General features: G+C 56.7%; 2 protein-coding genes across 2 annotated transcripts; both read left to right on the top strand.

The window, feature by feature from the left end:
* Positions 1-230: 230 nt before the first annotated feature.
* On the top strand, positions 231-3,659 carry HMX3 (H6 family homeobox 3). Its single transcript, XM_023224263.3, has 2 exons — positions 231-705; positions 1,319-3,659. Exons 1-2 carry the CDS (start codon positions 306-308, stop codon positions 1,990-1,992), a joined length of 1,074 nt encoding a protein of 357 aa, XP_023080031.1. The 5' UTR covers positions 231-305; the 3' UTR covers positions 1,993-3,659.
* Positions 3,660-12,384: 8,725 nt separating this feature from the next.
* On the top strand, positions 12,385-14,948 carry HMX2 (H6 family homeobox 2). The gene is made up of 2 exons (XM_023224262.2): positions 12,385-12,903; positions 13,827-14,948. The coding sequence occupies exons 1-2, from the start codon at positions 12,636-12,638 to the stop codon at positions 14,378-14,380; spliced, it is 822 nt and encodes a 273-aa protein (XP_023080030.2). The 5' UTR covers positions 12,385-12,635; the 3' UTR covers positions 14,381-14,948.
* The last annotated feature ends 1,361 nt before the right edge of the window (positions 14,949-16,309 follow it).

Below are 16,309 nucleotides of genomic sequence, written 5' to 3'. Positions count from 1 at the left end.
CCTCGAGCCGGGGACTGCTCTTGCTGCCTCCTCTGCGGGAGCCGCAGCCGCAGCCGAGCCGCCTCGATCCCTCGGTGCCACGGCAGGGCCGCTCCCCGCCCCTCCACACCCCTCCCCCATGCGAGCCCGCCCGACTGGGTCCTCACCCCGCCCTCCCGCCATTGGATTTGCGCCGGGGGCGGCCCCCAACTTTGCGCCCCGTAGTTGAGTTCCGTTTATGGTCTGATTTCCGGCGTCTTGCCTGCTTGCCCCGCCGCCCGCCTGTCCCGCTCCCTCCCTCCCGGGGACCCGGAGGAGAGGGGACCATGCCGGAACCCGGGCCGGACGCTCCCGGCACCGCCAGCGCACAGCCCCCGGCGCCGCCGCCCCCACCACCCGCTCCCAAGGAGTCCCCGTTCTCCATCAAGAACCTGCTCAACGGAGACCACCACCGGCCGCCCCCTAAGCCGCAGCCGCCCCCACGGACGCTCTTCGCGCCGGCCTCGGCTGCCGCCGCCGCCGCCGCTGCAGCCGCCGCAGCGGCCAAGGGGGCCCTGGAGGGCGCCACGGGCTTCGCGCTCTCGCAGGTGGGCGACCTGGCTTTCCCCCGCTTTGAGATCCCGGCGCAGAGGTTTGCCCTGCCCGCGCACTACCTGGAGCGCTCCCCAGCTTGGTGGTACCCCTACACCCTGACCCCCGCCGGCGGCCACCTCTCGCGACCTGAAGGTACCGACCACTCTTTGAACTTTCGTTGTCCCCCTGCGCGCCCGTCCTGTCCCAGCCCCGCGCTGCTTCCCTCCGCAGCTCTGGGACCCCAGCACCCTCAAATCCTGTTTGGTCAGTTTTTTCGGCCCCTGGCCTGCATCTCTTGCCCACGCCCTGGGTTGCGCTGCCCGTGAATCCAATCCCACTTGGTGAGAAAAGAAGTGGAATTGGAGCCCGCGGCACGGAGCTTCCCGGGAAAAGTGGCCTCGGGAGTGAATAGGGAGGCTTCGGACGGCCGGGGCTCGGGACACTGCCTGGAAGGAGGGGGTGATTCCAATGCGCCTAAGCCGAAAGGGAACCGTTCTGCCGGCCCCTGGCGGGGAAGCTGAGGGAAAGGAAGGAGGTGGCTGCGCTGCTGCCATCTGCTCGCCTTTCCTCGGGAGGAGGGGGATCCCAGGACCTGGCGCCCCTTCTCTGGCCCAGCCGGGAAGGAGGTGGCCCGCGGGAATGGTGAGGCCTATTGGCCCGGGACCTGGAGGCCGGCTCGGGTTGAGCCTGCCGTCCCCAGGCGCCGGGCCTCGCTCAAGGCTGTGTCGGTGTGCATGTGTGTGCGTCCGTCTGTCTGTCTCCCCAGCCTCGGAGAAGGCCCTCCTGCGAGACTCCTCCCCCGCCTCGGGCACGGACCGCGACTCTCCGGAGCCACTGCTCAAGGCCGACCCCGACCACAAGGAGCTGGACTCCAAGAGCCCGGACGAGATCATTCTGGAGGAGAGCGACTCCGAGGAAAGCAAGAAGGAAGGCGAAGCGGCGCCAGGCGCAGCCGGGGTGGGCGTAGGGGCGGCGGCGGCGACTCCGGGCGCAGAGGACTGGAAGAAGGGCGCCGAGAGTCCAGAGAAGAAGCCGGCGTGCCGCAAGAAGAAGACGCGCACCGTCTTCTCGCGCAGCCAGGTCTTCCAGCTCGAGTCCACCTTCGACATGAAGCGCTACCTGAGCAGCTCGGAGCGAGCCGGCCTGGCCGCGTCACTGCACCTCACCGAGACGCAGGTCAAGATCTGGTTCCAGAACCGCCGCAACAAGTGGAAGCGGCAGCTGGCGGCGGAGCTGGAGGCGGCCAACCTGAGCCACGCCGCGGCGCAGCGCATCGTGCGGGTGCCCATCCTCTACCACGAGAACTCAGCGGCCGAGGGCGCGGCGGCTGCAGCCGCGGGGGCCCCGGTGCCAGTCAGCCAGCCGCTGCTCACCTTCCCACACCCCGTCTACTACTCGCACCCGGTGGTATCTTCCGTGCCGCTGCTACGGCCAGTCTGAAGCCCCACAGGGGTGGGGGAGGGAGCGCCCGGCCTCCTCGTCCGGACCCCGGAGGAGACTGGGCCGGGCCGAGGGCGCCGAGACGTCCAGCGGCCTTCAGGAACTGGGGCTTCTGCGCGCAGCCTCGGCTTCCCCTCCCCCAGTCGGTAGCGTTTTGTAAGTATTTGCAATGCATTTTCGTGCAATTCATCCCTAATGGATTGGAGGCGCTTCCCCTCTTATTTTTGGTTTTTGGCTTATATTAAGAGAAAGCAGGAACAAGACAAAATTTCTGGGTCAAATATTTCAGCCGATAGTTTTTGTAAAATGTGCAGCCCTCCCCACCAAATTTCCGTTGCGCTGTGGCTTTTTGGTTTTATTTTTATAGAAGGAAAATGAGCGCAAAACCTGAATCCCTCTAGTTTATTCTTTTTTGTTTGTTTCGAGACGGAATCTTGCTCTATCTGTCGCCCAGGCTGGAGTGCAGTGGCGCGATCTCGGCTCACTTCAACCTCCACCTCCCGGGTTCAAGTGTTTCTCCTGTCTCAGCCTCCCGAGTAGCTGGGATTGCAGGTGTGTGCCACCATGTCCGGCTAATTTTTGTATTTTTAGTAGAGACGGGGTTTCACCACATTGGCCAGGCTGGTCTTGAGCTCCTGACCTCGTGATCCGCCCGCCTCAGCCTCCCAAAGTGCTGGGATTACAGGCGTGAGCCCCGCGCCCGGCCTAGTTTATTCATTTTCTATAGAACTGTTTTCAGAATCCAGAGGAGAGAATTCATATGGTAGTACTTTTATTTCTGGATTTCTGGGTGTGTTTCTTCCTCCCAACCCCTAAATCAGTTATCCACCTTAATTTTCAGAATATGAGCAGCCTCTCATAAGAATCCTGACTCAGGCCGCTTTTCTCTTCTGGAGAGATCTGTCGCAATTAGCCTCTTCATCGGTCTTACTTTGTGATGAAAGAATTCTCTAAGTGTTTAAAGAGAAAAGACAGCCAAAAATCAGAACTCTGACTATTGAAACAGCTCTATATCTGGCCTGGTCTAAGTGGTCTTATTTATTAGTAGCATTTATTTTGAGAATTTCATTTGTAAATTATTATTAGTATTACTATCATTACTTTGTTCCCTGTTTTGAGAGAGTAATTTCAGTATTTTTAATATGGTATATTTTCCGCTCTCCTCTTACTTTCCATGTTCTGCAGTAACTGTTGTACGTTGACCTGTGCAATATTGTACAAAATTTCCTGAGAAAGCTGTTTCCTCCTCCACCGAGGGAAACAGACCTTTTCACTGTATAATCGTGGTCGTTCATTTAGAAAGAAAAAATTAGGCAGGGGAAAGAGGGGAAGGAAGAAACAAGCTTAGGTAGTGATGCTCAAAGGAGTAAGTTAGGCATACTGGAGCGCTTTAAGTGAAGGACAATCAATTTAGAAGAATTTTAACTTATTTGATAAGTGTACAGATTTCTTGTAAAGTTCACCCTCTACTCCGCAGGACTCCTGGCTCTGTCACCCAATCTGTTTTCTTTCTGTCGGCTACACCTGTTGTTCTGCGATAGTTTGTTTCCCATCGTCTCCCTCACCTCTGCCTGGGTTGAGTCCCTTTTTAAGAAAAAGAGGAAAAAAATCCACAAAATATTGTTACACTAATGTTGTCGTGACATTGAATTAATTAAAAAGAAAAGCTTTTCGTGTTGCCAGAGTGTGTACTTATGGACGATTTTCCTCAGAGCAAGTGTCTCCAAAACTCTTTTCTGTCTTGCTCGCTGACTGCCTCTGCGCTCCCTAAGGGCAACCTGGACGCACATCCCTGTAATCCGGGAGGCAGTGGAGACAGAGGCGGCTTTGTTCGCGACCAGAGGCACTCTCTCCCCGTACCTTCCGCGGTTTGAAACGCCCAGCGAGCAGGGAAGAATGCTAGGTGGAAGGGGAGTGGACCTAGGCTCATCTAGTTTGCGAAATTGAGCAGAGCGACAGCGCGCGAGGCGAGATACCAGAGACAGGTGGTATTTCCGAACACTGAACTGCAGCCTCGCGTTCTGTTCTTAAACCTTGGTTCCTTCGGGGGCTGAGAGCTTTTGAACAGGGCATCCCTGGGCATTCGTCAGCTGGTTAACTTTGGTGGGCCCTGGTTGGAGGGAAGAAGGAAGTGAGTTCAGAGTTTAGCAGCAGCCGAAGGCCGATTGCAAGTCAGGCTAGGAGAGGCTGGGCCACAAGAGGACAACTCCAGGGACAGCCAGCTCTTGGGACTTGCTCCCACTTTCAGCAGAGGGGAACTTCCGCAGGGCTTGCGGAGCTGAGATTCCCGGGGCGGCTACAGCATGGGCGCGGTCTTGATGTGCCAAATGTGAGGGCACAGAGGCTACCTAGCTGCGGCAGCTGCAACAGAGAAGACCTTGTCTCTTTCGTGCCAGGCTCTTCTCTTTCCCCCGGAGCCCGACACCTTCTGGGCGGCATCTCTAGATCCCCGACCCTGTCCTGGCTGACGCCGGGAAGCGTAGCGCTCACCACGCCCGCGTGCTACTGGGCTCCAGGCCGCCGCGCTCTTGGTGAGCAGCCTGCGGAGGCACAGCGCGCCGGAACCGCCTGGAAGGGTGGGTCCGCCCGACAGAAGCAGGTGCCTGGGCGACACTCGCTGGTCGGGTGTGGCCGCCTGCCTTTAAGCTGAGGTCTGCACGTATGACTCCTGGCGGGGCACCTTTGAAGCTGGGAAGCCGAAAGGGGAAGATGAGGAACCGAGAGGCTGAAAAGATTCCAGAGAGCAGCCATAGGGCGCGACCGCTGGGGAGCGCCTGCACGCCTGCCTTTCCTCTCGCAGTGCGTTGCTAGGTTCCTCAAATTCAATCGACACAATTGATTCTACTGTGGCTGAAACGTCCAGTATAGTTTTCTGTTAATGGAAAACTGCCCTCCAAATAAACCGACATGCGTATTTATGGCAAAATTTTAGCCTGGACCCCAGTGAAGATAGATCTCTCTTTATTTCCCTCTGGTTTGGAATAAAAACGAGGGCATGTGTCATAAATGAAAAATAAACAGAAATTCGGGTCAAAATATGTTGTTCCTTGTGTTACCTACAAACATGGTGATGCCTTTTACTGTTGGCAATACCAACCGCAGGACAGGCCAATAACAGCTCATTAAAAATAATGTTGCAATAGCAAACACGTTCTTAGATTTTTACAGCCAGAACACGATGTTATCAAAGGCAAAGAAAATGCTTCTTTATTTGTGTTTGGATTCTAGAAAACGGTTCTTGACTGACCAGGTCTTTACAAAGTCGGGAAATAACTGGTTCTCCACAAGCACAGTTTATCCTTTGTCCTGCTCCTACAGCCTCCCTTTTCCTCCTGTTGGGGAGCCCCACTGCCATGGACCCCTGAGCATTTCTCCCCCAAACAGTGATGTGTGCCCTGGGGGAGGGAGGTGGTGCCAACTTGGCCTGGGGACTGGTGGCTGTGTGAGCCTAGAAGCTGGTCCAGGTGGGAAATGTCCCCTTCCCTCCTGTCAGGGGTCACCGTATTTATTCCAAGGCAAGAGAGGGGGTTGAGCCAGGGTGTGGGGTTGTGGAGCACAGAAGTCACTCTACACAAAGCATCCTAAGCTCAACTGCAAGTTTTTCTGTGATTTTCAAGCCAGGAGAAGCCAAGAAGGCACTTAGTGGGGCTGTCACATTTCCAGAGCTGGCCGTCTTCTTCCTCCACCCAGAATGCCCCCCTCCCTGCTGCCTCTGCAAAGATTGCTGGGAGCTGCTGGCACCACTCACCAAAAGGGGCCCTTTTTGGGAAAAGTGAAGGTGCCTACACAAAATTCCTCCTGGACATTCCCTAGGGGAAGACAGGGCATCCCATGTCCTCTTTCCTAGGACACAGAACTGGCACTCTCAATTTTGTCTTTTCACCCCTCCTTCAGACTGTGGAGCCCAGTTTCTCTCTGCCAACCCTAGCTTTAGATTCTTCCTCCCCATCTGCACCCCAATTAATCTTCAAGTCAATGCAAATGACTTCAGCTTCCAGGCTAAATCCTTTCTGCACCACCCAAAGAGACACACATGGAAACAACACACAGGATACACTCACATTTGATATAAACACTCACATACACATCCACACACTGTAGACTTCCTAACACCAGTTCCATGGGTTCCTAGCATACAAGTGTGTTTGGCATCACCACCATTGCTGGGGCACAGACGTAATCACACACACCTTGTTCGAAGTGACCCTTTTCTCCGATGGCCTTAGGCTTAGGCAAGCTGGGAAGAATCCTGGGAAAGGATTGGGCAGAGTGAGGTGGCGCTCCCACCTCTGCTGCAGGAAGCCTGAATGAACATCCTTTGGACTGGAATGCCTCGAAATCCCTCCTCAAAAGCCATCTGGGATAAACTAGCGAAGCCTGCCACCATCCCACTGCAGACCCCCATGTTCTTGTAGGCTGGGATCCTACTCAGTGTCCGCCTCTTTACAGTGCCAGGCTCTGCCGCTCTGAGCACCCCCGAGGCCTCTGGACCCTGGGAGACCACAGAGCCAGCATGCGAACTGTTTCTGTTGGCAACACAGATGTATTTCTTTTATTTGGTAGTAAATAGAGTAGGTGTGTGTACATCAAACAACAGCAAGACAGATATAAACTGCCCCCCCCCCACCACCGGGCGCTCATTCTGAGCCGCGACGCCCCCTCAACAGGTTCCTGGCGTCGCAGAGCCAGAGGCCACGCGGTGAGAACCCCAGTGCGTGCGCTCTCCTTGTGTGAGAGGCTGGAGGTAGAGTTGGGAGAAAGGGAGCAGGGGAAAAGATCAGTGGGATCTGCTTTCCCTTCTGCGGCAGAACGCTGGGTCAGCTAGGACTGGGGCCTGCGAGATGGGGACCAGGGTCGGAGGCTTGAGGGCGGGAGGGCGGTGCTGCCGGCTGCTTCCTGCAAGCGCTTTGAAGAGGCCTCGCGTTGTCCAACCGCCTGGGCAAGGGCCACACGCTGCTGCTTTCACCCCCTTGCGCCCGCAGGGCACCTGGACTCCCCTTGACCCTTGAGAGTCCCCGTGGGGCTTGAGCTTCTGCTGAGCGCTACCCTGCCCTCCACGATTCCATTTTGCCCAGTTTATTCGGGTCGTCCACTTCCCGCGGCTCAGTGACCCAGCCAGGGGGCGTCTTCCGCTTAGTGGTCCAAATGTAGACTCCGCAAAGCGGTTAAGAAGACCTGTCTACCGGGGTGCGCGCGATGGGGTCAGGGTGGAAGAACCAGGAACCTCATAGAAACCCCTGCTTGGGGTCCAAAGCGCAGCCGGGCACACCCAGAGGACAACACCCGCCCCCGCATATACATGTGGCCCCGCAGGAGCCCTCCACAGGGCTCCCACTCTTGGCTCCCCGCCCTCTCGCTGACTCCCACCCCCTAACCCGGGCTTTGAGATGTGAGTGATCCCTTGCCTCTGGGCCCAGGACTCTGGAAGTGTGCACGGCCGGTGTGCAGGGTGGATGGTGTTGACCTTTTGACCTGAAAACTATTGGGGGCTGGGGGGTGGGGGAAGGATGGCGGAAGAAAGGAAAGAGCCACGAGGACAACTAGGCAGGATGTACTTTTGAGCCCTGCCAGGTGCCGCCGATCCGGGTCTGGGGTTGAGATTTGGGCTGCACTTGTCCCCGCTGTGTCTCTCCCGCGGAGTACCCTGAAGGTGCACGAGGTGGGGAGCGTAGGCTGAGGAGGGTAATCCGGTCCTGGATAGAAACACCACCCTCGTCCTCACTGGGGCCCATGTTTACGCCTGGGATTCCTCCCCACCCTTCCATCTCCAGGACCCCTAAGGGTATCTATCACTTGAGCGACGGGGCAGTTCCGGAGACCCGAGGGAAGGGATAGCTGGAGACTGCAGCGCGCCTCCTCCGAGAGTCCTCTGGAGGTGCGCACGAGTTGTACTAGCCCAGATCTCTTCCTTGGCTGCTGCTCCCGGCGATGCATCTCCGGGGGAAACTTCCCAAAGTCTGAGTTGCCGGGTTCCAAAAGGATCCCTTTGGGTTTAGGCCTGGGAGAGGTATAGAGCCAGCGAGAGAGCGCGTTGCGCCTATCGCTGAGGCAGGAGCGGTGAGGTGGAGTCACCTGGTGTGCCTCACCCAAGCGCTAATGTCTTAAAGAAATATAAAGAATCCCCTTCTTTCGTGAGCTCCTTCACCGCCCTCGCCCCCCTTGGTGATGGAGTGCACGCATCAGATTTTCATCAAAGTTCTATTAAGTGAAACATAGGTTGCAGGGCACCCTTTGATTGAAACAGTTTAAATTTTAATTGTGTTTTTAATTTGACATATAGTTGCAGAAAGGAATGACACTGCGTCGCCAAGGGGCGGTCGATTTTCTTAATTTCTCCCAGAGGAATTGATGAGTCTATCAGGCCACTAGATTGGAAACCCATTAAAGCTCTCTGGTTAGGCTGTTAATTGGAACTTGATGGATGTGGGGGTGGGGGGGAGTGTCGGGACTCGGCTATGCTGATCCAATCTTCATGACTTTCTGTTTTCCAATAAATTACACAATTCATTTTCCAGCCGCAGATTACATAAATTGTACACCTCTGGGGCTCTCTTTTTCAAATAGGGAGCCCTTTTCCCCAAAAGCCTATTGTGAGATGTCATTTGCACCAAAGAACGAACAGCAGAGGCCCTTGAATGAAAATCGAAACATAATCAACGTTTATACTTAGAAAATTTATTGAGATCATTTTCTCTGGTATTTCCTTATTTTAAAGTTTGGACGCGCCATATATCATAATCCACTCGCGTGGGGGGGCAGACTGTGTTTAATATTTATCGAAGCTTGATTCCAAGATCAAACTTGTTTATGACTTCATCTGTCATTTCGGAGGGAGCCTTCTTCTACTATTACCAGGCTCAGCCAGCCTATTTCCCAACTGCCGCAGAGCAGAGAGGATCAATTTTTATTAGGCTCCTCGGCAAGTTTGCTCTGGGCCGCTTTAATATTGAGCAGTGGCATAATCTCGGGACCTAAACTTTAAGCGGTCTTTCAGTCTCAGAAAGTTTATCATTCCTTGGAACCTGGTTATGCCTCATTCCTAGGAGACCGAGACAGGGGGTCGATCCCAGAGATGCAGAGGGGCCATCCTCCAAGGTGTGGGTATTAAAATGAGTAGGATTGGGCGGAGCTATCCCAAGGCTAGGGGGGTGGGCGGGGTGTGCAATAGTACTGAATTGAAGGATTGCCACTCGTTAGGGGAGAGACATGAGGTGTCTGTGGGTGGTGGTTCCAGGAACTGAGTGTTCCTGGGAGTGAGTTTTGCAGCTACAATGGGCCCAGGAGAGGGCGTCTGGGCCTCCGTGCTCCAGGTGAAGATCCCCGTATGCTAGAAGGGGGTGGCAAGCAAGGTTGCTTCTTGTCCCTCCGGTCCTTGCGGTGTGACGGCTGTAGACGCTGGAGGGGCGGGAGGTCCCTCGGGCGATCAATCCAGAAGAACTCAGGGGAGCTGCAGTCAGTCAGGCTGCAGAGTTGGGTCTCCACCACAGCCTTCCTTGCCCCAGCCCTGTGACCACCACCATCTCTTCCCTGGTTAAGTGCAGTGTGGGTGTGACGTGTACACACTAGTAGGAGCTCAATGAACGTTTGCTGAATGAATGTGTGAGCGTCCATAGGCGTTTATGCAAGTGCCTTCATGCGAATTAATGAGTCCTTTGCCGGATGTGGCAGCAGAGGAAGTGCCTTGGTGAAGATTAGACCCTCGAAGCGATTAAAGGGACGAGGCAGAGGAAATACAAGGCAAGATGGATCTTTTTGACTTCCCAAACTATCCCTAGGTGGAGGAGAGATAGGGACACAAGGCTTCATAACTTCCTTGTTTAGAGTCCGCAAGCCAGGCTCCTTGCAAGGGTCGATTCCCTAGTCTCTCACTGTTTCAGGGCCTGGGAGCTGCTTTTCTGAGGCCCACCTCGAGGTCCTTTGCCTTGACAGAGATCACTCCTTGGGCTCTGGCCTCAGCCATATACCCGCCCCCGCCATCCCGAGTCAGCGGGATCCTCACAGCCTCCCCTGCAGCCATGCTCCAAGCTCAATACCAGTTTCTGCTCCTCTCTCCCTCCTCCCAAGTGCGATGTATTGGCAGTGGAACAACCTTGAGCACGAATCTTGCTTTCTCTGCCTGGGCTAGTCTCTTGTTTTCTTGAACCTCAGTTTCCTGGCCTGTACATTGAGTGAATAGATCTGTGTCACTTGTTTGCCATCAGGATTAAAGTGAAGAATGATGGGGAATTCCCAGCATGTTCCCGGCACGAAGTATTTACAGTTCAGGAAGGTTCGACCAACTCCCCCTACCTGCCCCCAGCTTTCTTCCCCAGCGGGGTGGCTGGCACTGCTCCCCGAGTTGGAGTTCCCCTCGGGGTGCCTTGACCCTGGCTCCGGAGGTAGACCCCAGCTTAGGATGTCCGCGGGAAGCGGATGGCTAGTGAGAATCGGACGATTCTTTCCCTGAACCCCTCGTGTACCCCCCAACAGCGCGGGAGCACGCGGGACCCGCTGCGACGTGGCGTGGCCCGGGAGCCTGCGCCGCCGCGGCGCAGAGGAGAACGCACAAATTGTATTTCAGCGCCAGGTCCTTCCGGGTTAATGAGCTGACACCATGATTAAAGCTGACCATTTGTAATGTGTCTCGACCCTGCCGCCGAGCCCTGAAGAGGTTAATGCGGTAACGGAGGCCGGCACCTGCCCCTCGCTGGCCTCCTGGGCCGCGGCGCGCAACCCCTGGCCTCCGCCCCCTCGCCTGCTCCTGCCCCGGCTGCACGGCCGACTCCTAATCAATTAGCCCATTAACGAGCCCTTCGAGGAGTTAAGTAGGGAGAGTTCTGCCACGGGCAGGGCCGCAGTCGGTAACTCACCGCGGCTAATGATATTATAAGCGCTTTACTTAATAACCCGGGCGCGGCGCGGGCGAGGAAGGAACTGCACCGTCATGGTGCAGCTTCTGGACATTTGTGGGGACTGATTCCAGAGTCTCCACTCACCCTTGGCTGCACTTGGGGGGCCCCCTAAAGACAGGGTTCCCGGAATCTCTTGGTCAAGGGGTCTGGAGGCCACAGCTTGAGGGGTGGGGTTGCCTGAGCACTTCGGGCCTTGCCTCACTTCATTTTCCAGGAAGCTTGTGCAGAGGACTGTGGCCCCAAACCGCTTCGCTTGGCTGGGCTAATTCTAGCTCAGGTAACAGCTGGTCTAGGAATTAAAGGGGCGAGAGCCAGGGCACAGAAGGGGGCTATGGGAACATAAAGAGAATCACTATTTACTGGGCCCCACGGTGTGCCAGGCTCGGTGCTGGGTAGTTTGACCTTACAACAGCCTCTGCGAGGGAGGCACTGCTTCCTCCAATTTTAGGAATAAAGAAATCAAGGCTCAGAATTTCCAAGTATCTTCCCCAAGATCACCCAGCCGAGATTTGAATCGACGCTGCCCAATTCTAAAACTGAGTCCTGTTACCAGCTCCTTCTCTTCTTCCTGGGAGCAAAGCATCTATTTCTGCAGCCGTTCCGAAACCTTCAATATTTACAAAACAAAAACAAAAACACAGATTCCCTTAAAACACAGGCGGGCTGTGGGCTACCCCGCCAGGTTTATGGAGTACCTACTATGCGATGCTAGTGCTTCGAGGCTTTCCATCCCTACCTGAGGCAATCCGAAAAGTTATTTTCGACTACGAGGGCAGAGAGGCTTTAATCGGTATCAGAGTTGTGCAAGTTCACTCAGTGTGTAAATAGTTATGCCGGGATTTGAACCCAGATCTCAACTAGAGGTCTTAGGACTTCTTCCCTCCCACAAAAGATCCTGTAGTTCCGTAGGACCTGTGACAGGGATGAGATCTACAGAAGGGGAAGGGGACTGTCTGCTCCAAGGGCTACTGGCCATGCTGGAGAGAATGAGCGTCCTCCTGGAGACACCTGCTCCTAACCCACCTCACCCCCACGCAGGGCGCCACGGTCCCGGGAGTGCCGGCTCGGCCCGCCCACTGGGGCTAGAAGGGGTGGAGGGCTGGGGGAGGATCGTGGAGCAGCCTGTATAAGCCCCTGGGAGCCGCGGAGACACGTCGCCTGCGGAGGTGTCGAGCCACTCCAGCTCCGAGTCCCGCACCGCCCCTGACTCTGGAGAGAGGGGTCCAAGGGATCCAACGGGTCGGAGTCGCCGCAGCCGTCAGCAACTCGGGCTAGAATCTACGCTGCTTTCAGCCCTGGCTACCCCTGGTTAGATGCCGCTGATGCCCGCCCGGCCCTCGGCGCGCTCTGGGGGCGCACCGGCGCTGTATGCCTGGCCGGAGCGTTTTGAAATTTTCCGGGGCCTCTCGGCGGCGCTGCGATTGGCCGCGTTCGGGTAACCTCTATGCAAATGAGGCCGCGCCGCCTCCGCGCCGCCGGAGACCCGGCGAGCTGGCGGGCGAGGAAGGGGCATTTGCACCGGGGCTGGGCGGGCGCACCCAGAGCCGGGCGGGCAGGAACCCCCGCGCAGCCGTCCGGTGCCCGCGCGTCCCTCGCGCGGAAGGGACGCCTCACCAGCCTCGGCGCCCCCTCCCCCTAGATTCCCTCCCCGCCCCTCCCTGCTGCCTGCCTGCTGCACCACCTTCCACCCAGATCACCCAGATCGTCTCTAAAAGGAGTTCTTGGTTTCCTCCAATTTCTTATGAACCCAGGATGGGCAGCAAAGAAGATGCGGGCAAGGGTTGTCCGGCGGCCAGTGGCGTCTCCAGCTTCACCATCCAGTCCATCCTGGGCGGGGGCCCCTCGGAGGCACCGCGGGAGCCCGTCGTCTGGCCAGCAAGGAAGCGCAGCCTATCCGTGTCCTCGGAGGAGGAGGAGCCGGACGACGGCTGGAAGGCGCCCGCCTGCTTCTGCCCAGATCCGCACGGCCCCAAGGAGCAGGGCCCCAAGCACCATCCCCCCATCCCTTTTCCTTGCCTGGGTAAGGATCGCACGTCGCCAGTGTGGCAGCCAGCAAGCGCGAGGGGAGGGAGGCTGAGAGCCCCGCCAAGACTCCCGCGCCTGGCCCCCTCTGGCCAGAGCTGCGGCAGCCTGGGGTTCGGGACCGCGAGGAAAGGGGCGCGCACTGTGGTGCCTCCTCCGCCCGGTAGGCCCTCGGGAGGAGGCGAACGCAAACCAGTGTGGGCTCGGGCTTCTTGGGGAAGGTTGAGTTGTTAAAGAGAGTGGACCACAGCGAGAGGGACACGCAGCCTGCCGTACGCCCGGCTGTCCTCAATCACTTTGCACATCTGGTGCTTTCTTTCCGGACACGAGGTGGAGATCTGCAAGTCAGGTCTGGGCAGCCTGTCTCTACCGTAATCTCTTTCTGCGTCTTCCTCACTCGCTCCGTATCTCTGCCTTTCTCTCTCTCTCTCCTCCTTGGAATGATTAGCACTCCAAGATGATTGACAATGGTGCGTTTCAGAGACGGCTCCTCTTTACAACATTTGACGAAGGGGAGCCCTGCGTTAGTCCTTAGCGTGATTTCCAAACAAATGGCCTGTGAAATGATGCCACCCTATAAAGCTCGAGGAACTCTTCCAGCTCAGTTGCTACAAGGCAAATTCGCCTTTTAAAACCATGTTAACGTTTCCCCCTCTAGACCTCCTCTCCCTGTTGCCCCTGGCCCGTTCATAAAGGTGGGAGCACAGAGACCCCATACTCCAACTAGCTGGATCCTTCTCTTGTCGCTTTTAAGGGACGGGGTGCTGGGTTTGGGGAGCCAGTGAGGGATAAGAGGAGGGGATTGGTAAGGTGGGACCAAGGCGGCAGGCGCTTGCCAACTGCATGGTCCCAGGGAGAGCTGGCGGTCTCCAAGGCTCCCCAACCAACTCCATGGCCTTCCTGTCTGCTCTCGCTTCTCAGGTACCCCCAAGGGCAGCGGAGGCTCGGGCCCGGGCGGCTTGGAGCGCACGCCTTTCCTCTCTCCTTCGCACTCGGACTTTAAAGAAGAGAAAGAGAGGCTCCTGCCCGCGGCCTCGCCCTCGCCGGGGTCCGAGCGGCCGCGGGACGGCGGCGCTGAGCGGCAGGCTGGCGCGGCCAAGAAGAAGACGCGCACAGTCTTCTCGCGCAGCCAGGTGTACCAGCTCGAGTCCACCTTCGACATGAAGCGCTACCTGAGCAGCTCGGAGCGCGCCTGCCTCGCCTCCAGCCTGCAGCTCACGGAGACCCAGGTCAAGACTTGGTTCCAGAACCGCCGCAACAAGTGGAAGCGGCAGCTCTCGGCAGAGCTGGAGGCGGCCAACATGGCGCACGCGTCGGCTCAGACTCTGGTGGGCATGCCGCTGGTGTTCCGGGACAGCTCGCTGCTGCGCGTGCCGGTGCCGCGCTCGCTCGCCTTTCCCGCGCCGCTCTACTACCCGGGCAGCAACCTCTCGGCCTTACCTCTCTACAACCTCTACAACAAGCTCGACTACTGACCCGCCCGCCTCCCCGCGCCGCCAGCCTGCGACCCGGGCCGCCTCCAGCTGCCCGCAGAGCCGGGCGCGGACTGCACTGTAAGCAGGGCTCCGGAGCAAGGCGGCGTGTTTCCAGAAATATGAAGAAATACACCATGTGTATTCATTAGCTCTTATTTATGGCCTCTGCCCTACTTTTTGTTTTGATTGTTTCGGGTATTTATCGGCATTCCCTAAGTAAGAGAGCCTGCTTTCTACCTAGACCCAACCAGTACGCTTTGAAAACCATTCGGAGTGGGATGTTCTCGGGTGGTGGTGGGAAAGGGAGTTTTGGCCAGACAGGCTCTGGTTCGTAGGAAAAAAAATCAGGCAAACACCTACAAAACCAGGTACACTCCTCCCCCATATATACACCTGTATATATGTACATGCATACACGCTCGGCCAAGCCAGGTCTTCAGAGGCTTTGGACAATTACCTAATTGCTTCTTTTCGTTTCCCTCATCCCGAGGATGGGTAGAGACGAAAAGGGGAGAGTTCAGATCTGTAAATATTTTTAAAGAGAAAAAAATAAAACATTTTAAACATCTTCGCTAACTTTGGTGGGATTAATTGCCCGGCATAATAACGCACGGAAGGTTTTCAGGTTTTTCGGTGGAAAGACTTGCATGCATCTCTCTGCAGAAGTCTGGCTCGCGCCACGTGGAGGGTGGGACTGGGGTCAGGGGTTAAAGGTCGGGACCTTGGCACCGCCCAGACTGCACGTGGCTGGAGCTGCCCGCCCACTCTCCCTCCTTCGCCCAGAATCGTCGCGCCGGCTGGGGTGCACTGCGGCTGGACTCCAGCTCCTGAGCCCGCGCGGAGAAAGACAAAGACAGGGAGGCAGGCCTCGCCACTTAAGTGATTGCTTTCCGGGAACGAGCGAGCCGGGTGCTCAGCGGCATATTCCCAGCACTGGGCTCGCCTTGAGCTTGGCCACAGCAGGTCACGCTACGACGTCCCCTGTGCCGCGCACTTCCTCTCCAGGGGTATAAAGCAGGCGATGGCGCTGCTTGTACCTGGTAAAGCCTCCACTTTGCTAGCCGCGAGTTTGGCGCTACGAGCTTGTCGCTGCGCCCAGCTACCCGGCGGGTGGCGGAGTTATGTGTGCCACGCGGAGAGGAAACTGGGGGCGGTGAGGCAGTACTTCGGCTCAGGAGAGATCCGAGAACCGGTACCAGGCAAGGAAGGCGAGGGAGGCAAAGGCGCTTCCCTACACTCTTTTGTTGTTAATAGTTTGCATTGGTTCAGCGTGTGGCTGGATCACCGGCTAGCACGCGGCGCTTGCTCTGAATGGAACCGTAACGCGCGGCGGGGCCGCCCACGGACTTCCTCGCCCTGACACCTGCGGCCGCGCAGGGGGTGGGAAGGGCGCTGCATCGAGAGAATAGCCGCGGGAGTGTCATGCAAATTGCAGATTCTCGCTCCCGTTAGATTGCAGCCACCTGTTCTTGGCAAAACGTCGGAAAAGGAAGCCTGAGCTTGGAGGAAGCCGGTGGTTCAGCACCACCTGGGGCGAGCTCCTCCGTCCGCCGGCCTCTGACCTCTGGCTCCGCAGAGCAGATGCAAAGGAACCTGGAGTCCGCAGCGCTGAGGCCCTATCTCATCCGCTAGAAGGAAAACATTTGCGTGTGAGAGTTGACTCTGAGCTGCAAGGCATCGAAATTATCTACATTTTGTGAATATATACGGGATATCTGTAAACGTCTACGTAACTCGCAGTGTTTTTTGTAAACTGGCCAAAAATACTCTATCTGATGTTGTCCATTTTGAGTTCATGTTTTTTCTCCTCGCGTTAGATTTCATAAAAATCACCATCTATTCCAAGGTGATATCAGAAGGATGTTACCCAAGAACACATCTGCTGACACTAGGTTAGTTCAATTACATTTATTTCAACTGAGTTTACAT

Source organism: Piliocolobus tephrosceles, chromosome 9 (assembly GCF_002776525.5).
Source record: "Piliocolobus tephrosceles isolate RC106 chromosome 9, ASM277652v3, whole genome shotgun sequence".
Lineage (NCBI taxonomy): Eukaryota > Metazoa > Chordata > Mammalia > Primates > Cercopithecidae > Piliocolobus > Piliocolobus tephrosceles.
This window is presented reverse-complemented; position numbering and strand designations above follow the sequence as displayed.